At 40.7% G+C, this 25,130-nt stretch overlaps 1 protein-coding gene across 1 annotated transcript in view; it reads right to left on the bottom strand.

The window, feature by feature from the left end:
• PPM1H (protein phosphatase, Mg2+/Mn2+ dependent 1H) overlaps positions 1-25,130 on the bottom strand; it is a 130,927-nt gene that overhangs the window by 52,237 nt on the left and 53,560 nt on the right. Inside the window, exons 2-4 of the mRNA XM_041411342.1 lie at positions 20,238-20,406; positions 11,205-11,549; positions 4,139-4,251 (exon numbers count right to left, since the gene is read on the bottom strand). Coding sequence (XP_041267276.1) covers positions 4,139-4,251; positions 11,205-11,549; positions 20,238-20,406 — 627 coding nt within the window. The remainder of the gene's footprint in view (positions 1-4,138; positions 4,252-11,204; positions 11,550-20,237; positions 20,407-25,130) is intronic.

The raw sequence follows: 25,130 nt of genomic DNA, 5'->3' as shown, positions 1-25,130 counted from the left end.
CAGTAAAAACATTAAGTCCCTGTTTTACAACTGCTTCATCAGTAGGTATAAAACAACATCCTAATAAAGAGCATAAAACTAAAAAGAACTGAGGTTAACAAGGCGTGTCATGGCAGTTTAGACATAAAAGTCACTTTAGCAATATAGAATTGAACAACACTATTTAAAACAATGACCAGAAAAGATTTATTATTCCATATTTAAAAAAGAAAACAAATAAAAAGTAGCTATTCCAATGGCCTAGTTTTCACAGCAAATATGTCATGCTGGTAAGCAAAACACAGCGCCTTGACGCTCACCATAAAAAGCACTATATATTGAATAGCTGACTATAGCACTATCAGTCCCTAATCAGATAACCTTGCATGGACAATGCTAATCACTGAAAAGATGAAAGAGAAAGAAACATTAGAAAAAGTTTTGGCCGATATTCAGATATGAATTTTGACTGTACAAATAGGTGTATTTATGGCAGAGTCCAAGAATGATCAGACCAGCCATTAGAGAATGAAAGCAGTTCCTTCCAAGTTGTTTTTATCAGGCTCTGAATACATCACCTCATTTTTAGTAGGGTTCTGGTATCATGTGCAGTTAACATATAATTATTACAGAACTGTGATTGCATCGTTAGCAGAAGTTTAATTATATCATTGACATTAGTGATGCCATAACATCAAGCTCAATAATAGCTCATAACAAAACCTACAATTAGCACAATTTTTCCTCCCTTTTACACCAGCCAAAAGTGTTCAGCTTGGAGAAGCCTAATAGTCCATACAGAAGTGGGCTAGGGCTGAACCTGAAAGGATTGCTGGCTGGTAATTTAGTAATATGGTAATTAAAGTCTTTTCATGATGTAATTACACATCAACTACAAAAGGACAGCTGCTATACAACACTGCCAGGGTACGTGGCATGAAATGATTAGATTTGAGAAGCTTTGGTGGATAAACTGAATACCACAGACATAAGTCTGAGGTATAGCTGGCACCACACAGTACATTATTATTCAAGTCTCACACTTAACATTTCCTTAGTCTCATTGTGATAGTAACAGTTTGTTGCACATACCTTGGTCCTGTGACAGCAGAAGCTGTTCAAAACCCCACTTTAAAAGCTTCTGCTGTTTTGAAGTTCCCTGAAATTATAAAGCCTAACCTTTGGTTAGGTTTGCATGAACCCAAAATGTTCATTTTCCACACAAACCTTCTCTCACGGATTCCTATCTGTGGGAAACTTGATTTATTTGCAGGCTTTTTCCAATGGGGTAGCAGAGAGGGAAGAAGGAGAATGAGGAGAGGGGAAAGGCACAAATGAGTAAGTGAACCCAAAGAAACTAAGAACTAGGGTTTTCATCATCTAGTTCCAACAGCAACAAGACAAAGTCTCCTGTTTGAGAGAAAAAACAAACCCCTTCTTCTCAAGAGCAGGTAACCATTTCATGAAGTAGTTTCTTTATTGTGTTTCTCGCTGCCCTCCCTTTTATCTGTACAAATCACAAAACTGACTACACAAGACATGAGACAGCAAAAAGAAACTTATTTTTCCCAACTAGCACACGTAAAATTTCTTGACTACATAACTGGGCTCTTCAAAATATAGGAATGCACTGTGCACCCTGGCAGGGGGCAGACAACTTCAGAGTGGCTTGTCTAGTCCTAAAATGTCATTTTTGTCATGACAGCAACCCAGATGTTTTGCAACAGCTGGTTTTTTTTTCCCTGAAAGTGAGAAAGAGGGGATTTGGTGGGAGAGAGATCCACACCAACTGATCTACACTTTGAAGCTTCAAAATTTCTTTTGAGCTAGGAAAGGCTAGGAATGAACTTAGCTGAACATGAAAGATTTTGGAATAATTCTGCTCAGCATATGAGACACTTTCTGTGAGGTCCATTTGGGAAACACAAAACCAAACTATTATGAATCTGGAGGGACTTTATTACCAATAAGATGTTAGGAATGAGAATTTGAATCCTGGTTCAAACAACACCCAATCTTGATGATGGTTTCCTTTTTGTTTCCTGCCCTCCCTCTTTTTCTGAACAGATGTTCTGGGTGGACTTAATGAACATGCAAAACTTCTTGAAGACTTAGTATGTTTAACTACAGTTATACCAATACAGTTATACTCTGGCACCAACTCCAGATCACCACCAATAGCAGTGTCTTGCCCTTGGGCATCGAGGCCGCAGTGGAGCTGAGGCTGCTCTCAGGGAGCACAGAAGGAATCTTCAGGGAACTGGAAGCAGTCAGTTCCAGTCATTTAAGAACAAAGATCTTGGCTACTCAGACATAAGTCCTGCATGGCCAGTTTTACACAGTACACTTTTAAGAGACAATAAAGAAAGAAAGAGGTTCAACTGTACTTCAAGTGCAATAGCACAAGAAAACACTATTATTTCTAATTTAATGGCAGAAGAGATAGAATGTAGTTCCGCTGGTAGTTCTGTTGACTGGATAGGTGATCACCTCACACATGTTTGCAGCTACTGTGTGAGGACACACTTGACATTGGAAACAAAAAGGAGATTCAAGTATGTCACTTGTCAGTAGAAACTGGGTGACCAACTTGCAATACACACAGCAAATTTAGCATCTTAAAAACAGTCATCAACATGAAAAGAACAGGAATTTTATGCACAAAGTATTTATCTGACTTCCTACACAGTGTAAAGCAGCAAGAGGCAATAAAAATCTTAGATTTAAACTACAAAACCCATAACTTTTGAGTGTTATGTGGGTGTAGGCACTACAAACATGAACTGTGTATGCACAAACCTTAAATACAAACATAGCAGTCTTCACCTAAAGACTGATGTCTTAAGTTTTAGCTTTCATATTTTTCTGATTCTGTACTGCATTTGTATGTAACTCTGAATTTCATATGAAGTGTTAGCAAGTTCTCTCCACAGTTCAGTTAGACAAAACAATCCTTTTCTATCCAGAGAACCAAGGACACCATTACAGTTTTATGCCAAAAAAGGGTAAACAAGAGTGAACTGAGGAGCGCAATCTGGGAGGATGAGACTTCATAACCTGAAGCTGTAATTCGACAATTAACCTCAATATGTAAATGGACCGAAACTCATAAAAGTGTAAAACCTCCTGACCGGTTGATCATCTTGGGTGCATCTTGGGTGGAGCCACAGCCAGGCTCTTGTACTGCCCAAGGCCTTTTAATAAGTACCTACCTTAGTCCTTTAACACTGTCTACCCTCTGTCCCTCTTTAGGCACGAGGACAACATGGTTCAATACCCTTGCACATGTTAATTACTCAGCTATTAATAAACAGAATACACAAGCACATGCAAACTCTTCTCCCTGCCCTGTTTACGCAGTGCACTACCAAAAGAAACACGTGAAGTCTAAAGTATTGCAAGAGCCTCATTATCTACAATGATGGTAAGGGCAGAGTTAGAGAGGGGATAAGAATCCAAGTGAGAGACTTCCAGTATGCTCCTATCTTTAGCAACATAAGAAGACAAAGAAAATGCTTCTTATCATGAGTCTTCAAGAATCCAACTTCAAAAAAAAAAACCACCAAAGCAACAGCTCCTGAACAATAGCATTCAGTTCTGAGAATTGGACAATTGAGCTAGAACAGGACAAGGCAAAAAACCTACATTGTGATAGCCTGTCTCCATCTCCTCCTCCTGTAAGGCAAGAGGTGCAGCTATTTGCATACTGATCACTACCTTCAATTACATGAAAATCTGTAAGCCAAATGGCCTGTCAAGACTAAGCCTGGCAACAGGAGCCACAGGACTTCCTATAGAACAAATGTAGTCCCACCAGCTGCTCTGGATACAGTCACCTTGTCAGTGTTCAACACACAACTCTACTACAACACCTCTTCTGTTTCAATGGCTTCTTAGCACCTTTCCACTTCTCTGCAAACACCAAGTCATTCAGAAACTGCTACAGGACCAGAAGTGTTATCAGTTTCCCTGACTGCAGCCACTGCTCAAGATACTGGAACACTATCCCTGGCACTTGCATTCATCTCTGTGAGAAGTGCTAAGTGTCCAGCCAAGAAACAAGAATCTTCTTGTGATGCTGTCTGCATTTAAGGAACTCAGTAACAGCAGGCCTGGGCAGTTTGTGGTGAAGGATTAGATGGGGAGACAACACACTTACCTGCTATCACCAGCGTTTGCCACATAAAGCTTCCCCAATAAATACACCACCACCAGAGCTGTGCAGCCACCAGAAATGTTATACACGGTCCTCTCTCGCTCTATTTGCAAATCCTGTGGGAGAAGGGAACAAGATTTATAAAGACAGCATTGCAATTAATGCTTGAGAAAATGAAGTCTACTGCAGAAACCAAAAATACAATAGAGTATTAAACTGTATGTCCCACTGTCTGCCTTTTCTTGCAGCGATGGCCACATGAGCTAAGAGAAGAGCAGAAAGTTGAGGAGTACCTATTACTTATACAAAGATGTTTGGGAAAAATCAGGTCAAGAGACTGTAAAACATCAGGTACTAAGAAATAAATAGCAACTCTCACCGATGCAAGAGAATTTGCTATGGCAAAAGCACAATGAAGGCAAAGATAAATGAAGCTTAGCAACAGGTACCTGGTGGTATAATTGCAGAGTGCTTTACACAGACGGCAGATAATTAATGAGACTCAGCTACAATATGAAGAACTATCTACTTCCCAAGAGGAATGCTAGGATTGTGTGGTATACACCGTAAGAAAAACAGCAAGATGCAGTTGTGCCACAAGGCTACCCTTCAGAAACACAGAGAATGAGTGGACTCTAAACTGATTCTGAGTGCAAGAAACATTACATATTAAAACAGTCCTTCTGCTTAACAGAAGTGGAGAACGCAAATTATACTTTTCACCAACAGTCAGTAAAGTCCTGGAAAGAAAAAAAACCAAACACATAAATACACACACACATACACACATACATATATATATATATATAAAATATATATTAAAAATACACATACAGTGCCCCAAGAAAGCTTGCAGAACATACAGCAAGTAAATAAATGAGGTACTTTCATTCATACATTTTAAGCAAACACTGAAGTATATGTGAACAAATTAATTCTGCTGTGTGTAATTTAGCTTCAGGTAATAACACACAACAAATTAACCTTCTCTCCTGTGTCCATTTCAAACTGGGTCTGTCCTTATAATATTGGATTCAAACAGGGAGCATCATTTAACATCACTATTGCAAGTACTGGCAGATCTTTTCCAGCTAAACCCTGCCTACTTGTATGTGGTTTTAATGATGAACATATGTTGGCCTGATCTACACTTCAGCCATTTTCATATCTGCACCGAGCAACAAACAGCTCAAATTGTTCATGCCTTGGGGTATGAAACTTGGAGCTTTATTTTAGAGCTAAATTTATCTGAAGAAAAACACTACAATAAATACAAACCATGACAGGTGCAATTTGATTGAAAATCTGCAGAGGTGGGAGGAGGTCCCTGTCATGCACTTTACCTCCTACAAATTTCAGGGGAGAGAGATGACCTGGTGCAGCAGCAGGGATGCTCCAGCACTTGGACACTGTCCTGAGCCAGCGGGCAGAGGTGTCTGTCACAAATAACTTGCTCACTCCTCACTGACCAATGCACATACATCCCATTTGTGCCATGGACACAGTGCTGAGGTACTGTCCTCAGCAGGCCATCCTCAGCAGTGCGTGCAAACTGCACGTGGCTGCCACAGGGACATGGGTTCTACTGCACACACCAACATTTTTGGGGGGATGGGTGGTAAGGACCAGGAGGAAAACACCTCCAAGCTATAAATCATATCTTGCAGAACCTTTGGTCGCAGACATGGGCCTGTTATAAATGCCTCTTTATCTAATCTTGCCATAGAGAAGCTGATTCTCCTCCCCATGGCTTCTGTATATTTTTAAATTAAGCTGAAAAGAAGAGTTCAAAGGAATCTGACATTTCTAACCATCAAAATAATTTAAACTTACAAATACTACAGATTTTCCAAGCACTGCCAGGAATTTTAAGAAACCTTCATTTCCACAGTTCAGAATATCCTCCAAGGCCTTCAAACAATGTGCAATTCCTCACCTGGTTTCAGCTCTGTCATACATATACTTTGCAAGTGCTGGAATGCCTAAATTAAAATTTATTTCTTTCAATAAGCAGATTTCAGAAGCATCTATTATAGGAGAGAAGATGGATAATCCTTAGGGCCTCTTTTTCAGAACTTTCTTGACTTAAACTACATCTGTTTACTGAGTTTTCTCAAATCATTGCTGTTGTTGGGTTCTCCCATCTAGAACTTCAATTTACTACCACAACTTGTCAGAGTACATTGAGCAACATGTATGTTTTGATATTACATACTTTGCTTGACATTTTCTTTTTCAACATCAAGGAAAGAAGGCCAGGCTTTCAAGCCTTTCCTCCAGGATCTCAACCAAGGCTTTCAAGCTCAAAAAGATTTGAGGGCAAAAAAGAAACAAAATAAAACTAAGCTCTCAAATGCCACCAATTCGTTCTGATGTGGAGACGTTGGCTTTTAATGAAATACTTTGTAACAGTGATGCTGGGAAAGTAGTACAAACAGGGGCAGAAGCCCCAAAATGCCTCTAAAGCCTTTATGCGTGTAAAGGGCTCATTCTAGACAGTGTATACAAAGCTTTCCTCATTTTCCAGCGGGAGAATGATTTCTGAGCTAGCATATTTTTTGTTGTTGTTGTTAGTTTTGGTTTGGGTGGGGTTTGTTTGTTTTTGTTGGGTTTTTTTTTTCCGCAGGAGCAGTTAATGTAGTCGGAGCTCTGCCGTCCGTGCCGGGACGCGTGCTGCAGCGGGTGGCAGCCGCTCCCAAGGCTTTCCCCAGGCCTGGGTCCCTCTTCCCTGGTGCGGGAGGGCGGAGCGCAGCCTGCAGAGGGCACCGCGACGTACCGAGCAGGTGAGGCGAGCAAGGCGGCTTTCCGCAGCGAGCCCGGCAGCAGGAGAGCCGCGGGCCGGGGCGGGGCCGGGCCGCGCTCCCCACGCATAGGCAGGGCCCTCCTCGCCTCCTCGGAGCCGGCGCGGGCCGCTCCTGCCACCTGGCGGCGGCTGCGCGCAGCGGCACGGCCGCTGATCATCTACTCGGGCCGCAGGCCAGGGCAGGGCCGCCTGCAGGAACCAGGTTCGTCTACAATGCCTGCAGAGAGGGAGAGCCCATGACCTCCCTGGGCAGCCTGTTCCAGTGCTCTGCCACCCTCAGCGTGATGAAGTGCTTCCTCAGATTGAGGTGGAAGTGTGGTTTAGTTTATGGCAATTTCTCCTCATCCTGTAGCTGGGCAGCACTGAGAAGAGACTGGCACCATCCTCTTGACACCCGCCTTTCAGAGATTTATGCACATTAATGCGATCCCCTCTCAGTCTTCTCCAGACTAAACAGCCCAGCTGCCTCAACCTCTCGTCATACGAGAGATGTCCCAGTCCATTCTTGCTGCCTGTGCTGGACCCTCTCCAGTAGCTCCTTCTTTTCTTGTACTGAGGAGCCCAGAAGCCAACACAGCAGTCCAGGTGTGGCCTCAGCAGGGCCAAGGGAGAGGGAGGATCACCTGCTGGTCACACTCTTCCCACCCTCTCTTCATCTATATTTATCCTCGGAGCAGCAGCCTTTCCTCCAGGATCTCAACCTTGCTATGACAGAAAGCAGCTTTACACATACAGCATTAGGTATCTGGTTAAAAAAGTTTCAGAAAGCATAAGCATAAAATTAACTCCTTAGCATGTTTTACATCAAATGCTTGTAATTCTATTTAAACGCTCAGTTCTACTGGCTATACAATGAGAGGAAACTTTCAAAAAAGTGAACTGTACAACACACGCCATTATCTCAAGACTGTTCAATTAATTAAAATGGAACCAATCTACAAAAAGCACCCGTCTAGATTTCAAAGTAAAAAAAAAACCTCAATAAAGAAGACAAACATGATACAATGAATGCAGATGTATACCTCCCAATAAATCATACAGAATAATTCTGTGCCTTTTCTTCCCATCTAAAATGAAATGGGGTTCAGAGTAGAAAAGGTGCTCTCTCCCCTTAACCTTTCTTGCAAAAACATACAACACCACACATGTATACAAGGTTAAATACAGGGAAAGGACAATAACTTGATGTTACTATCCAATAGGGAACTGCACTTAGAAGCATTCCTCCTGGCTCTTTTGAACTGAATCTATAAATGCACATTTTAAAACAGATGAAAATTAGAGGATTTCACTTATGGCACCTTATTTATTTCCTTTTAACTGGAACAATTGTGATACTGGCAATTACTGACATTTGCTGTTTTTTAGACAGGGCATTAAATTATCTGAAAACACAGCACAAGCTTCCTAATTCCAGTTTCAACATAGAAAACATCACTTAGATGTACTTCAAAATGGAGACAATTTAATTGCTAAATGTCTAAGTTAGGCAATGATGATCTGTGTCAGCTTTCCACAGTGTTTTACTGCACGTAGCTGTTAGACAAGAACTGTCCAAAAAAAAAACCACATCAAATTAAAGGAAAAATAATTTTAAAAAACTTTTTGAAAGTCATGAATTGTATTTAATTGAGACTTGAGGCAAAACCAGGGAGACCTTAACTAGAATTCAAAAGCAAGTTGAAAGAAAAAAAAAAAGGTTTACTAAATGCTCCCAGGAAAAGTGGACAAAGCCTTCATTTGACAAATCTGTCAGGTCAGACTCTTTACAAAACAGTTTCTTTACTCATTACTTTCACTCGGTTCACAAGAATCCTTTGCAGCAATTGGTTTTTCAGGAAAAACCACCAAGAAGTCTGCCAACGTGTCCAGGAAACTCGAGCTTTCCCCAAGTGCCAGGTAAACTGATACACTCTGCTGGCACAAAACCCTTGTACACACTGCACATCTTGACTGCCCTGACCTAACTCAACAACATCCTTGACGTTCCAGTACAAACAAGGGCTGATTAAACAATGTGCTTGTGGAAGAGGCCCAAAGTCTTCACGCAAAGACGAAAAGGAATACAAACTAGCAGGAAGTTAAACAGAGGCAGGAGGAAGATCAAGCACTGCAAGCACAGATGAGACACAGAAATGTTGATTTTATGAATCGCTCCCTTACACAGATGAAAGAAAACACTCTTTTGCCTAAACCAAGTATAAGTGCAAAATTCCCCTCAGAGCTTAAAGTAGATACAATTTAATTATCTACTGCTTTCCTTAAGCTGACTGTTTTTATAAGATTTCCTGTAAAACTTAATGATGAAATTACATTGCATTGGAGTAGTCATTTGTTTATCAAAGACAATGATGAACTTCAGCCCTCTAATATAAAGCACATGGGAATTAAGATACTTGATATGTAGCATATGATCAAAGATGTAGTGGGGAAAATGTTCTTTTTAGAAACAGAGAGAACAGATTAGCATGAGCTATACAAGGAATACCTGAACACCACAACTGTAGTGAGTTATCCAGTGTTTCTGCATTTGTTGTAGTCTACCCACAAAAGCCCTAACAACCAGATCTCTGAACATAAGCTGAGATGGTCTTCTGTGTGAACACCTACCAGAGAGGTGAAGTCAAAATAAAACAGTGCAATAACAGCCTGCTCACTCAAACACACGCAGGAAGGCAGCAAGAGGTAACGCACATGCTGCTCTGGTAAGAGAGATAGACAAACAGCCCTTCTATACTCTGTTACTTTCACTGCCCAGTCCCACAAAACTCCACTTCTCATCTTGCCTGCACTTGGAAACAGTTTCAACAGGAGAGAATCACCATGTCCTCAGTGCACTCTTCTGGCCTCAGAATTACACCAACTGAAGCATGAAATTGGTGTTCCTCTTAAGCATGCTCTGAACCCACTAGGGTGCAGTGGATGGGCATGGTCATCTTCTCCCTCATTTCTCAACAAAGAAGGGAGTAATCTAGTCCTCCCTTTCTGAAAAGGTGTGCTAAACTGACAGATTTTCATGCATCCTCCTCTTTCTTTTCATCTAGCAGAAATGAAATGAGCCCACTACCCACAGCGCATAAATGTGCCCGCACAACCGCCACTGAAGTATGCCTAAGCCATGGCTGTGAATGCTGCTCCTGGACCTACCCACCTGCAAGTTCAAACCCAGTTGGTGGGCCTGCTGGCCTGCACTTCTCCTCGGGAAGAAAGAATAATCCAGCAAAAGATAATTGTTATTCAGAACTCAAAGCGAAGTACTACTCGTAACAACAACTGTAGTCTCTAATTAAATGCACGTACTGGACAAAATTCACGTACATCAAGAAAAACAATGATCAGATACTTCTTTTCAGAAAACAAATAAAACCACTGGGGAACACTGAATAGTTCACAGTCCTTTTCAAATAAGAGGCTTTTCTGAAAACTACAGCAATAAAATTAAAAAAAACCCCCTCACAACAGTATCAGACGTCCCAAAACCTGATCCACATGTACTTGCTGGCAGGCCAAACCTTCGCTCTGCCTGACAAGAATGACTTTCAGTAATGTGGAGAAGTGAAGGGGGAAGTTGTGGATGAACTACATGAACTACAGAAGAGGAAAAACCAGCTTCCATAGGGAAATAGATGGATATTCTGTTCCCATAGGGCCATGATTTCCTGCCAGTTGCTCAGGCTGTACACAAGTCAGGAAGGTGGTAGAGATTAACTTCATGCCCCACTCACCCACAAAATCTGCCTCAGTGAAGAGCTGCAGACACTCTACAGACACTACTCCAACACCAATGTGAACTACGGGTCATTGGACCAAGCAGCCCTTGCTGCTGCTCTGGTAGGGCAATGAGGCTTTATCAAGTGCATGCCCACATACTCAGCCTGATAACAGCTGCCAGTGCTGAAATCTGCACTGTAAGGCAATACTGACCTTTATCTTACAAAAGGAGGGGGAGAAGAAAAGTAACAAGAAGAGTATCATACATTATAAAATTCAAGTAATTCATAACCATTGCCACAATGCTATCTGGGAGTTAAGATGCAGCTTCAGCCTCACAGGGGTGTACCTGGTAAGCCGCTGAGGCTCTTAAACAGTTCTGTTCATGCTCAGATGTTGTTAAAGCAATGAAAGAGGCTCTTAAACAGTTCTGTTCATACTCAGATGTTGTTAAAGCAATGAAAGAAAAACAAAAAAAATCTAAATCTTCATCATCTCCAGGCCATGTGACTCAATGTAAACAACAAGGACTTCAGAGCCATGAGACATACATACCATTTCCTTGAATGCACTTTCTATGGCCCCAATAACCAGGCACTCATGTGGGATCTTCTTCTCCGTGAAGAAGCGTGTTGGAGGCGTGCTGGGCGAGCCCGGGGCTCCCACACCACCGCGCAGGGAGGCTGCCCGTGTCAGTGTCCTGCTGTTGGTGGATGGGTTGTCAGGCTCCTCTCCCAGGCAGGTGGGTGGGAGGACGGCTGTGTTCCTCAGGATGTCCACAATCTCCTGCAGCTGTTCCAGGATGTGGTGCTGCAGCAGTTTGGAAGCGACCACAGCTGCCCCTGACCCAGCGTGTCCATCAAACAGGGACCAGTAGTACAGGTTGATCCCATCTGTGTCCTGGAGAAGCAAGAGGGGGAGAAAGGAAAGGAAAAGAGATGGTCAGTGTTACGCAGTTGTGAGTGAGGTGACTGGTGGCACAGAGGCAGCAGGTGAAACACAGATAATTTTCCCAGAGGTAACATTCTTCATTCTTTTTGAAATGCAGAAATACCCAGAGCAGCAGTACAACTCTGGTTGAAAGAGATGCTTATTTTTACCACAGATCCTCAGCATGTTTTTTCTTTGCCTTAACCTCTTAAAAAAAAAAAAAAAGGCCCAAGAAAGAAAAAGGAAAAATAAAGGCTGAACTTACAATCTTTCTTACAGCCATCATAGGTTGTAGAAGAATAGCATTTGAATGTATGACAGATCTACCATTATGAAAGATCAAAATTCTACACAAGACAGCACCTGATACTTTGTGACAGACCTTTTTTTGCTAGGCATGAGACAAAGGACCTCAGTTTGACATCCAGCAACAAAGGTGAACTCCACTTCCACAGCTGGTAGAGAAGGTCCATCCATGCTGGCAGATGGGACAACTCAGGCTTTCCCTGCCTGTGCCAGCCCAGGAAACAGCACCAGCTCAGAGGTCCTCGAGGATGACATATGCAAGTGGGATCAGCTGTACTTCATCTGATCTAGCCTCTGTTCATTGCCTGTTTCTTCATAGTCCCCTAAAAAGTTTCCTGTGCAGTACTGGAAATGGTGGGGTACCCTATTGCTTAGACAGGGCATTAACCCAGAGCTGGAGGCAGAGTAGCTCTGGGCATCACAAGCTCCAATATGCCTGGAAACTACCAAGGATCCATACTCTCGATAAACTCAACTTTTTGTGTGGAGAGAAATTCACCTAGCAATCCTCAGGTAACCATTTAAGGCATTATCTTTGCATAACAGCATATTTGGCAGCAGCATGGGGAAAGATCTTTCCTGTCTTTCCTTCCTCTCCATTTATTTGAATCCTGCACCTTCTCCCAGCTATGCAAAACAGTTCTTAGTGGGGCTGCCTTGCAAGTCGGATGTGGGTGGACTAATACAGATTTAGAAAGTAACAATTTTGCAAGGGACAGGAATGAGGCTGTACTGTTGTAAAATACCTCATAATAAGAAAGCATAACCTAGATCTCACTGCAATCAAAGAACCTCAAAATTACATGCGGTCTAATTTAGGATGACAGATGTGATTTGTTGTGTTCACCTGAACACTGCTCCCTTACACTACAGATCAGCATAAAGTCTAGGCACCACCTGCATCCCAGCACTTCATGTGCAAAGCACTGCCTATTTCAAATTTATGGACAGGGCTGTGAACTGCAGCTCCTTTTACTTTCTGCTGTTTCAGCTGCTCCACTAAGGTGCCATAAAAGTCAAGGTGGCTTTTTTTTGCATACAGTATTGCCAATGTGGTAAAGTTCAAATATATTCTTAACCAAACCATCAACATCATAGTCATCTACACAGAGAGCTCCTCCAAGAGGAGGAATTCCTCAGTCCCTCATGCACTCTTCATTACTGAAATGCTGTGATAAGTGGGTATTGTCCTGAAGTACTGTTTACTTACCACAGTAAGGATAACACAGGATACATCCTAGAGTGGTGGAAAAACTGACATGTGTCCACATTTCTGAACATGGTTCCTTAGCCAGACACCACTTCCCTCTCCCCATAGCTTGCCCAGCCTGGTGAATTCATCAAAAAACTAGCTGTGAAACTTCTCACCTGAAGGCAGGAGTGGCAGTTGTACTACCTTGCTCTGGGCTCAGAATCCCTCCAAGTTCACACAACAGTTGGCTGTAAAATTCTGCGTAAGTAATTTTTAACGGCTAACAGGATTAGCAATTTAAAAACTTGCTTGCAAAAATAGATTGCTATTCATGTAAAATGTAAAGCATTTTGCCAAAAGAAACAAATTTTCCAAAGTGAAAGTATTTCAGCTGAAAACTGAAACTATTTATTGAAAATGACAACACTGTGCCTCCTGGGATTTGTATATCAAACTATCAAACCACTTCTGTTCCCATTCTTCTCTGAAGAGTTTGTCTCTCTGGCCAAAATCCATGTTATGATGCACCATGGATAATGCTTCCACAGTTTTTGTCCTCATGTCCTTTTAAAGATGCTATTCCTTTGGAAATGTGTACTCTTTGGGGGGGACGGGGATCCCCAAGGCATTTGAACTCCGATTGAGATTGCAATATTTTATCTTCCACCAAAAGGAAGCAGATATTTTGTCATTGTCCTCCCCCTGCCCCCAAACTGGAACAGAAATTTACAATTAAGAACAAGTTTGATCCGCACTCCATTTTCATGAGTTCTCCAAAGCAAACCTCCCAGAAAAGCCTGTGTTACAGCTTTTCAGAATATAAAGAGAACAGTTCTTAACACAATTTATTCTCATTACTATGATTCAACTCTGGATATGTCCTACACTGATCAAGCCTCATGTGAGTTTGGGAGTTAAAGATGAGACTGTGACTCTTTAAAACAGAAGAAAATAGCCCATGACAAAAAGGGAAAATGAAATGTTATCATTTATTTCCTCTAAACCAATGGGCAGCACAAATTTGGATAGAGAAGTTCACATGGACTTGAGCTGTATTCTCAGACTCTCACTGACACATGTCACCGTGGCATGGCCACATCAACTATGGTGGTCCACTGATCTTCTCCTTTTTGGAGTAGTAATTCTTGAACAAAGAGGATGCTGCTACCAGTTCAACTAAGCTCAGACATCTACACTGCACACCTCCAAGATAGCTCTCTAAACTGCCATTATGTTGCGTAGACAGAAAAACCCCTACATTTTCAGACTATGCTCATCTCATTCCAAAGCAGATTTCTCCCTAGCAACAGCAGAAGCACCCTAGATAACTGTAAAGTCTGTATTCTAAGCACTCAGGGGAGATGAGTACCATAATGCTGCTCTCATATAGACATTTCATGTGAGATGCTTTAGGGCCTTTAATTTCAGTTGGGATCTGCAGGCATTACTGTAACCTCAATATTAGTCTTGAAAAACTTCTGTGTATTCCTACAAAGCTTCATTTACTTTTGAACTAGCAAAGAGGAAAACCACAGATAACATATTAGCTGTCTAAAAAAGGAAGAAAAAACAAACTCTTTTTCCCCACCCTGAGAATAAAAACAGCTCCTCTATTTGAAAGAAATTAATTTCCCAAAACCACACCAATTCAGTGAGAATTAAAAATATGATGCAATTAAGGCAGTGACTCAGTGAACAAACAAGGGCCAGAAGTGAGGGCATGCAGAAGAGGCAAAATGCACAGAAAGGTCCTTGCTTTTCCTCGCACAGAGATGACCTCTGCAGCCACCAAGCAATTACCTGTTTTGCTGTGCATATGCATTGGTGTTTGCTCTTTTACATCTGGGAGCTTGAACTTCTTCCCAAAAAGAACTGACATTCTGCAAACTCAGAGAACAAGACATCTATTTTTACTAGCACTGGCAGTATTCTACCAGAAGTAGTCTTTCATACACCAGTCTTCATTTCTTCTTTTATCTGGACAGAATCCTCAAATAAGAGTGTGGTCAGTCACCACAGTGATTTATTTTAGATTTTCATTCAAAAGATTCTGACCTAACAAGCAGGCTGAATAACTACCAGAAACACGAAGAGAAAACAAATCCTTCAATGCACCGGCCTTACAATTAATTTCCTAGTACAGAATGTACTAGGAAATTTAATAAGCTTCAGGCTCCTCAACTGCTGACCTAGCTTTCAGGAAGGTTCAGCAGTCTCCTGGGTTTTGCAATTGTAAAATATAATTAAGACATGCATGGGTCGAACAATGGATGAGAAATCATGAGAGAAATTGCATACATATACATACATAATTTGAGCTCAATGATATGAAGAAAAAGAAAGTGGGGGGGAAATGTTAGCAATAGCTAGGGATCATTTTGGGACACACTTTTCAGGTAAGCTAGACAGCAGTCTTACATTGCAAACCTTCAGACTGTTGTTATGGAGCTAATTCTAAACAGACAAATAAATCATGTTGTCACTAAAGATTTATTCTGGGAACTATAACCTACCCTGATTATTATTATTCCAGATATGAACTACAGTCACAAAACACTTAAGAGAGCAACTTGAGTTCTCATAAAATCTGAACTGGGCCAGCAATTGCCACCCCAATCTTCAGAGAAAAGTCTCCTCATGTTATCAATATGTTCAGCTGCCTGTGATAGGCTACCAGCCTTTTGCCACGCAAAATATACAACATCCAGATTTGTGACAAAGAAGACTGCAGATTAGTAATAATGTATCCTCGCATTACAATGACAATTAATTACGCATCACGTTAAGTCCTGCAGCCTGATTGTCACTATGACAATATCCTGGCACATGATTTCCATTTCACTTGCTGACGGTTTTCAGCATTCATCATGAAGGTACTCTGTAGCTAAAAGCATTTAAAATAGTACAAATTAAAAAGATGTGCAATTTAACAGGAGTGTTCTTGAATGGGGACAGACAGGAGATATGATTAATCAAGCAGCAATGGAGTGGGACTGGGGGGAAGGGGAGATAATTAACTTAGGGTTGAATTTAAAGAGTCTTTCCTTTCACTGCTATGCCCATTTTATTACCCACCCTTTCAAGAAAAAAACCCCATGTTTATGCTATTTAATAGACTTTTCAGAATTTGTTTGTGTGTTTGGGTTAAAGAAATGTCCACTTCTCCATTTCTGCATTTCTGACCTACCACCTCCTCCTTTCCACCCCTGGAAATCCATGTGGAGAGTCAAGACCATGAGAGTGGCATTCAACTTGTGTGGACAACACGTGGATCTCTAACCCCCTTATGCTGCTTTGTCAAAGCACAGGGCTGGATTGATTGGGTTAGCATTAAACAACAGTCACACAGTCTCAGATGTAGCTGATGTTTCACAAACTTCCCAAAAAGCAGGAGAAAACAAAGATGGCATGTGCCATTCTCAAACAGTCTGTGGAAAAAAAGAAAAATCTGAGAATGATGAAAAGGATTGTGTTACATAAAGTTTACATTTCAGTGCCTATTTCCCTTGTGCTCCACACTTTAAAAAATCCTTTCAATCAGCTTCTTCCCTCTTTCCTTTTTTCTTCAGTATTTCTGCAAGGTGCTTCAAAACACGGAGAGAATTTCCGATTGTGTGTTACAGTGCGATTTCCCTATGAGGCATTTACACTATTTAGCCTCTGCCTTTCTTACTAAGTGTTTCCTGGGATGATATTCTATCATTCACTGTAGCGTTTAAAGACAGTATTTCTAAATCTTATTCATACAAATTAAGTTGTACACTCATCACATTTACTCATATACTCCTTAAAAAAATATTTGCCAACAGTGCTTTGTGAGGGGTATTATAACTCACAGTATAAAAATATGAAAACAAAAATATGACACAACATAGAAATGTGCTTTTTTCCTCCCCCCTGTTTAGATATATTCAACCAACGAAAGATGTAGGAAGGAAAAAAGTCCTACTAAGTGCTAGTGTAAGACTGCCCTCTAGTAGAAAACATTCTCCGGGAATATGCTGCCTGTTTTGGGAAAATGTAATACAAATTTAAATACATAAGCTGTGGTCTAATAACGTGGTAGAATAGGTTTTCCACAACTAAATAATGAGTGTGACAGCACCTGTATCAATGCCCTGTAGAAAACAGAGGTAAATCCATAGATAAGAAGAGAACATATAAAGAACAGGATAAGAAGTAACTAGAAAACAATACAATCTATTATATGGATCAGCTGGGTCCTGAATTTAGATGGTATGTTCCTTTCTTGTCAAAATATGTCAGAAATAGAATCAAGAACAGAAGATTTGAAACAAAAGTGTTTATCTCAAGAAACCTGAAAGGGAGTGACTGTTTCTTCCAAAATCAAGATGAAAGATAAAGAATCAAACTAGGAAATAGCAAAAAGAGAAAGAAAAATCAGAACATTCTGTAAGATACTTCTCATAAACTCTGTGTAAGTAGATATTTACTGAGGAGATATTTACCGACCATTAAATGAAATATCATACGAATTTTGAATCAATATGAATCATGAAATATCAAATGGATAAAAAGAACGGCTTTTAAAAACATGGAGTTTGTTGACCCTACCATAACATTACCACAACAGTACATCAACTGGAACACTGGATAACATCAAGCTTAGTTAAGATGCCTTTCCAATAACAAAACTATTATAGACCCTGTATTTTTAATGCAATCTTATCTTATTAACTATGTAATATTTGGGGAAAAAGTTCCTTCTGAAGAAGGTAATTAGCTATGGCTTTTGCTCTTGAGAAGCTTTTGATACTGGAAGTTAATTGGGCTTTGTGAAACAATGCTACTAAGATTTTTATGTCCCATGCAAGCCCCTAAAATATGCAAAACCAAGTAAACTCAGCACAGTTACATTCACCCACATCCCAGATGCAAAGGCCCCTGCGCATGTATCTCACATGGCAGGTGTGGAACTTTAATGTGGTATGAGACCAAATCTCATATCTCTGCACAGCATCAAGATGTGTGTACTCAGGCTGGTGTGCGCACAGGGGTCTTTGCAGTGTGCCTGTGTGCATGGCACAGTGATACCCTTGGTGTCAAACAAACCCATCACCTGGACCAAGGACACGGCGGCTGTCTTGTTGTGTTTTCTATACACAAACAAGTACTGTGGCAAAATGCTTGCTTTATTAAACATAATTAATGCATGCGAGAGTTAAATACACTCCTGAAACCAAGCACCTTCCTGAACCAACAGCAAGCAGTTGCATGGACTTTCTGGGAAAGACTTTTAAAGACACAGCTAATTAAAACAAATTCTGTTTTGCTTTGCATGACTGTATGTAGAACTCCATGGCCCAGTAAGTTCTGGGCTCAATTCTTTATCCAGGAGTTTGCAAAAATGTACTTGAAAAAAGAAATCATGACTGTCTGAATACAGTGAGGAATTTCAGCACAGAAGAATTGAAACACTCTTTAAAGAAAGATTTTTAAAGAGGAAAGAACAGGGCAATTTGCAAACCCTCAGAATCTGTCACTTTGAAAATGCTGCAGCAATAATGAAATATGAAACAGAACTGGAGGAGCAAGAGGTTGGGAGGGACACAGTACAAGGGGAATGCTTGTTTCTCAGAACCCCAATGAACCCTGCAGCCATCAGGTGTACCAAGCCACGAAATTTTGGGAAAGAGACTAAGGTAGACTGCTAATCACCACCTGATTTAAAATAGACACACACACACACACCAGCTAACAAAAAACCCCAAACCAAACAAAAAAACCCCAAAACATATAAACAAACCAAGCCCCAAAACCAAAAACCTCCGAACTACCAAAAAAGGCTTACAGTCCATTGAAAAACTAATTATTACTCAGGGACAACCTGTGTTCTCCAGCAGCAGGAATGCTGCAAATCCACATTGTCTGACTCAAACATTCAGACAGGTCATTTAGTATTACATGGTGAAATGCTGGAATTGAACACACACTATCAATCACTGCTGGAGGCTGAGCTAATGCTTAAAGAGCGGGTGAAGTAATTAGCCAGTCGGGAAACAAGACAGATGAAAAATAGCAGACAATTTGTCTATCAGTAGACACTTATCTACCAGTAGGCAAGTGTATGACATACACCACACTTCAGACAAATGAGGGAAGCTATAGTCTGCAAAAATCACTGAACTCCATGTGCTGGATGACCTTACCCTACCTGCATAAACCAGAAGAATATCCTGCTTTAGTAGCTGATTAAATTACAGAATGCAGTATCTTTCCAACATTGGCTGAAGATGTGGTTTAGTGGCTTAGATACAAGACACATCTTAACAGCATATATGGTTCATATAGTTCTTGATCTGACCCCGTGTAAGCACAGTGAAAAAAGCTGCCAATGCAGTGTCCACAGAGCTCTATGTAGTGCAAATGTACTTACACAACAGCACAGAAACTTAGAAAGAGCAGATGGAGGTTGACCTGTGTTTTTCTGGCACCATGGGCATCTGAATAAATTACAGAACCATAGAATGGTTTAGGATGAAAGAGACCTTAAAGATGATCTGGTTCCAACCCCTCTGCCATGGGCAGGAACACCTTCCACTAGACCAGGTTGCTCAAAGTCTCACCCAACCTGGCCAAACGTCTCTGGACAACTTGTTCTAGTGCCTATCCACCCTCACAGTGAAGAATTTCTGCCTAATGTCTAATCTAAACCCTCTATTACTCTGAAGTCCTTACTCCTTCTCCTGTCACTACAGGTCCTTGTGAAAGCCCCTCTCCAGTTCCCTATAGGTACTGGATGACCAGTCTAAGGACTCTCTGGAGGCCTCCCTTCTTCAGGCTGAACAGCCCCAACTCACAGCCTGTCTCCATAGAGGATGTGCTCCAGCCCTTTTCTCATCTTCAAATTTCGCAACACTGTATTTCAGAAATGAAACAAAAATCAAAATCCAGGAGCATCCCCTTGCCTATCTTTAAACTAAAATATCTTAGATGCAAGGAGCATTTTTCAACACAAAAAATTTAAGTAGTAGAGCTAAGAAAAATATAGTGAAATGTTCTGCATTTAAGCAGAGATAATCAGTCAGAGGTAACTGAAAAGATATTAAGTATTTAGAAAACACCTTTTACTGTCATATTCTTACACCCTTTTATATTATTTTGTATTTCTCCACTGACAAGATAGAGAAATTGCTTACTGAATTGTCTTTCAGCTGGAGACCTTCTCCATTGGGCAGCGATGACCTCCGTTTTGTTAAAGAGTTCTTGTTTGGTGTAGAATTACTTCCTCCAGCTTTCTTCTTGACAAAGAGGACTTCACAGCTGGCTTGATCTTCATTGTGCGTGCTCTTCCCTGCATTTATTACCCTAAGAAAAAAACAAACAAAAAAAGAAAACAGTGACCAGATTAGCAAAGCACAGAAGGCCCCATCTGTATCTCGCAGAAAGGAATGGAACAAGAGTCCAGCAGTGTTGCAATTACTGACTGAATTAAAATACCTGACTGCCTTCCAGAGATACAAACATATACACAGGCATACTTTTTATTTCTGTACACATACACAGACAAAATGAGCATTTTCTGCAGAACTATGTGAATAAGAACCAATGGTGCCACGAGCGTATTTCACCCCTAGGCACCCCACACTTCTTTTTAAAAGAGATTACTTCATGGATGAAGTTTGTAACACATATGCCTCCCAGTTGAAACATGAGACCCCCATTTCCTTTTCTACCTGTCAGCATCTCTGCTCTAAATAAGGAATCTTCTGGCTAAGAGTGTGCATTCTGTCAAGTTCCAAGTCTTTGCACAAACAAAATACCTGCTGTAAATCTACAAAGCTGTTACTGCTAAAGGCAGTCTGTTCAAATGGCATATATTAGAAATGCTGTGACAGAAATACAAGGGAAAGACTTTGTCTCTGAGAGGCAAGTCAAGCTTGCTTGTACCGCAGTGATGCATACTAAATACATCCCTCTAGTACTGCACAGCATAACCCCCAGCCCCTAGAAGCCTACCTCAAACCATCTGTCCCACCTGCCCTGTAGAAAACAGAAGATTTGCACTAAGAGCTGCAGGCATGCAAAACACAGCACTAAGAGCTCAGTACAAGCTTTTAACAGCCAAAGGTATCCTGAGACTTGTACCACAGCTTCCTTCCTTTGATCAGTAACAAAGCTGAAATAAACAGCTATTCCACCAAAACATTTTTAAAACCTTAATCAGAAGCCTGTGTCATCTAGAATATGGTGATTACTACCATTGATTTCAGAACAGTCAAGCCCAAACATATTTTCCATTTTCTACATGAGAACCTCATCACAAACAGACCAATTTTGCATCTGTTGACAGTCCCGGGTTCATACAGGGAAAACCCATGCAAGACGGGACAATGCCTTGTTCCAATCAAGCAAAGACAATGTGACTTTGATGGAAGCAAGTCTTCTTCCACAAACACTGTCCACCCACTCCACTGTGAGGTGGGGGTCAACAAGTTGACTGATACTCAGAGACATTATTTCCACTACTAGATAAGCACCGAGTTTCACATCAGGCACACCATGTCTTTAGAAATAACTGCTGCCTCCCCAGAAACTAAAACAGCTTGAAGGCACGTCATGATCTTGGTGGCAAGTTCAAGACATTCCTGACTTCTTGATCTCTAACCTTTTCATTACAGTAAAACTTTACACAACAGGAAAATACTTGCTAAAGGTTGTTGAAATGAAAAGAAAACAAAAACCAAAGGAAGGCTTGCAGGGAACCTCAAAGGCTGTTCTTGCTGAAATCTCAAGTCTGTATCAGCCTTGCTGATAAAAAAGGTAATACCTTTTTTTCACTTTCAAGGAGCAGTATGATGCTGTGACATGCAAATGAGTATTGTTGCCTCTGAAAAGAAAAACCATTTTTTTTTTTAAAAAGAAAATGTATGCCCACTGTGGTTAACTGCTTTCAGAAATGGGAAGTTTCCTTACAGTGCTAAATGCTACACATTGCAGTCTATCTGTATGCACAGTACCACCGTTTGTTTGCATGTCTTGTAAATAAACACTAATTGTGGATAAAATTATTTTGCAAAACACACAGAGAGCAGAGATGAAGGAGCAATTAGTTGCATGGCACTTGTGAGCAGTTTAACCACTCATCCCCTGTAGTGCTTAACTTTTGGGCAATTGCAGATCAAATATTGAGATGCAGTAAGATCCTTCCAGTCTGAAAACTCTCATTTTCTTGACATCAGAAAAAAGTAGAAGCATATATTCAAAATTGGGGGAAAAGTGTCTGGGGGCGAGGATGGAGCACACAACACACATGACAAAATCATAATCCCAAAGCATTTAAATCAGCTGATCAAGACCTGTTCAGTTTGAAGTGCTACAAACACGATTAAAATACTGCACCACCAGAGAAATTTAGCTTTATCACATCAAGAACTAATAAATATTTAGTTTAGCTGACTAGTTTACCTACTGATGATGCTGTTTTCAATCCCATTTAAAAAAAGACACAGAAGACAAGTAAGAGACAAAAGTTACACCTTACAAACTCCGCTGCTTTCCTACTGCTCATTGTCCCTTATGAAAATCATTGAACTCTTGGAGTTGCCCTGGTTTCTGAGCTTAGTAATGGACTTTAGGACTTGTATGGTGGAAGATGTTCTGATGTTTAATGACATGTCAAGTTATGCACAATATTACCATTTTTTAAGGCTCTTACAAAGAAAATTTTTCAATGCACTGAATACATTAGAAAGACTATGAGAACAAAGCGGCCCAAGAGACTGGCTTGACAATCAGCTATCACAAAACACCTGGAGTTGAAATTGTGTACCAAGCACCTTGCTAGAAAAGGATATGATCAAAAGGAACCTGGCAAGACTGAATACTGAGTAGGCATAGGAGCTGGGGTGCCAGTGCATTGAGGAGGGAGGAATGGGCTCTGAACAATACATGTAATCCAAGAAACCAACTATATCTCCCAGAATTGCAGTTTTTCTTTCTTCATCAGAAGACTAAGTGTATTTTATTCCTTGTGAATGCCTGAATTTATCACAATGTCAAAATGGTGCTTATGGATCCTCCCAGTTAATTCAAGGTCTGGATACCAAAAGCTGCTCCTCTCCTGACACAAGCACTCTTCTACTCTCACATCCCACCTCATAGTCAAATCCTGGAAAACTGCTGCAGTGAAGCCCTGTGATTTTTAATTTCAAATCTTGAACAATGTGCTGACGCCTGATGCCAAGCACAGAAGCTGGTAGCATCTACTCAGCTTCAAACAGCTTCTACTCAACTTCAAACAGCTCTGTCTTTGCTGACTTTTGAATCCTTTTCTTTCTGCAGTTTCCCAAATCCCTCCTCCAGGCGATTCTTTCAACCAGCTTTCCAATGCTGATTTCACTGTTGTCTTTCCTCCCTGCTCTCCCACACTGCAACTTATCAGAACAAAAATCACATCTAAGCTGCTTATATAAATAACAAAGCAGAACTAACAAGATATTCATATCACCAAAAGGTAACTCTTAATTAAGACCTCTGGAATTTTTTACGGAAAATCTGCCCATCCTTCCACTGATGAAATACCTCAGCTTCCAAAGACTGCCCCCCTGTAATTTTTTCTGTCTACCTCAAAATATAAGTTTTTCACCAGTAAAGTGAACAAAATGAGATGAAACAGCTCCAATAATTTCAATTTCATTTTATCATCAATATTAATAATAATGCAGGGAAAAAAATAGTTACAAATTAATTAAAAGAAAAGTGAGGCCTACATAATTCTCTAGTTTACTTAAACACACGTTTTCAAGTGAATTCCTCTTTTTGTTCTCTCTCCAAATTTCTCAGGACACTGATTAGACCTATTGATGATCAACTCCTTTCCATTCTTGCCCTCCACTCCCCCAATACCCATGTATCTCCTATCCAATCTTTTGCAACATTCAACCAAAAAATGTATCTAGAGCAGAAGCCCCTCCTTTTACAGAATTCACTGTCTGCACTGTGTCAAATACATTTCTCAGTAATAAATAAATAATCCTAAAGTTTAGTTTGAGGTATAGTGGTGCTAGTAAAACCTATCCTGCTTTCCAAACAGGAGCCTCCTGAAACCTGCACAGTCAGTTGGTGGGATTCGGTCACTGTTGAAGTACCTGCATCAAATCTTGATGGAAACTTCATCTTAAACATGTCCTCAGCTAAAAGCAAATCCACCAGACAGGGGCCAGCTAGTTTGCTTGGCTCACAATTAGGATTCTCTTGGTATCTCATGAGACTCCAAAGCCCGTCTGACCAGAAGGAAATGCAAGTCACACTGCGCTTCTATTCTTCTCTCAACAGCAGAGCTCAAAGTTCTGTGCCGTGATCACTGTAAAATCTGAAGTTTATCTTAAGAGAAGCAAAACAGGCCTGGTAAACACATCCAAAACAGGCTTTGATAGTTTCAAAAAACCCCCCCAAAACAATCCAAACCAAACCACAAGGAAACACAAACCAAAAATAAACACAAATCAAATATAAAAGCTTCAGTCTTATGAAGCATTTCTATTCATCCCTCTATTTTTTTTTTTTTTTTGCATCAATACCAGTCTATACTGTTTGGGTGTTTTATTCCTTTGCATACCATGCTCTTTGATATTACATTAAATTGTGAGTAGGCAAAATTCCAAGCTGTGCTGTAGCAGTAAAGTTTTACCCATTAAAAAAAAAAAAAAAAAAAAAAAAAAAATCCCTAATGTCTTACCCACTTTATAGCCCACAACAGAAGCTTCAAAGTCTATGAGCTGCAGTGAAGGAACGTTGCTTGTAACGTGCCCTGAAAGATGTTTTTACCTGGGGAAACTGTGCTCATTTGCTCCACAAATATTAATCCCATAAAAATGCAAAATCTCCCAAGGGATAGCAAGAAAAAAAGAGCCAGAAATAAAAGGATATATCCATAGGCAGCTTGTTGTATACTGCAATTCTACCCTCTTCTGGGGTTTTAGACTAGCAGTGGACACCTGTATTTGTTTGGACTCTGAACGAATCAATTCAGCAGGAAGCACAAAGCCCTTCTCTCCCCCCCTCACAGGAGCTACAGGCAGCCTCTCCTC

Source organism: Onychostruthus taczanowskii, unplaced genomic scaffold (genome assembly GCF_017590055.1).
Source record: "Onychostruthus taczanowskii isolate IOZ18803 unplaced genomic scaffold, ASM1759005v1 scaffold35, whole genome shotgun sequence".
NCBI classification, from domain to species: domain Eukaryota; kingdom Metazoa; phylum Chordata; class Aves; order Passeriformes; family Passeridae; genus Onychostruthus; species Onychostruthus taczanowskii.
This window is presented reverse-complemented; position numbering and strand designations above follow the sequence as displayed.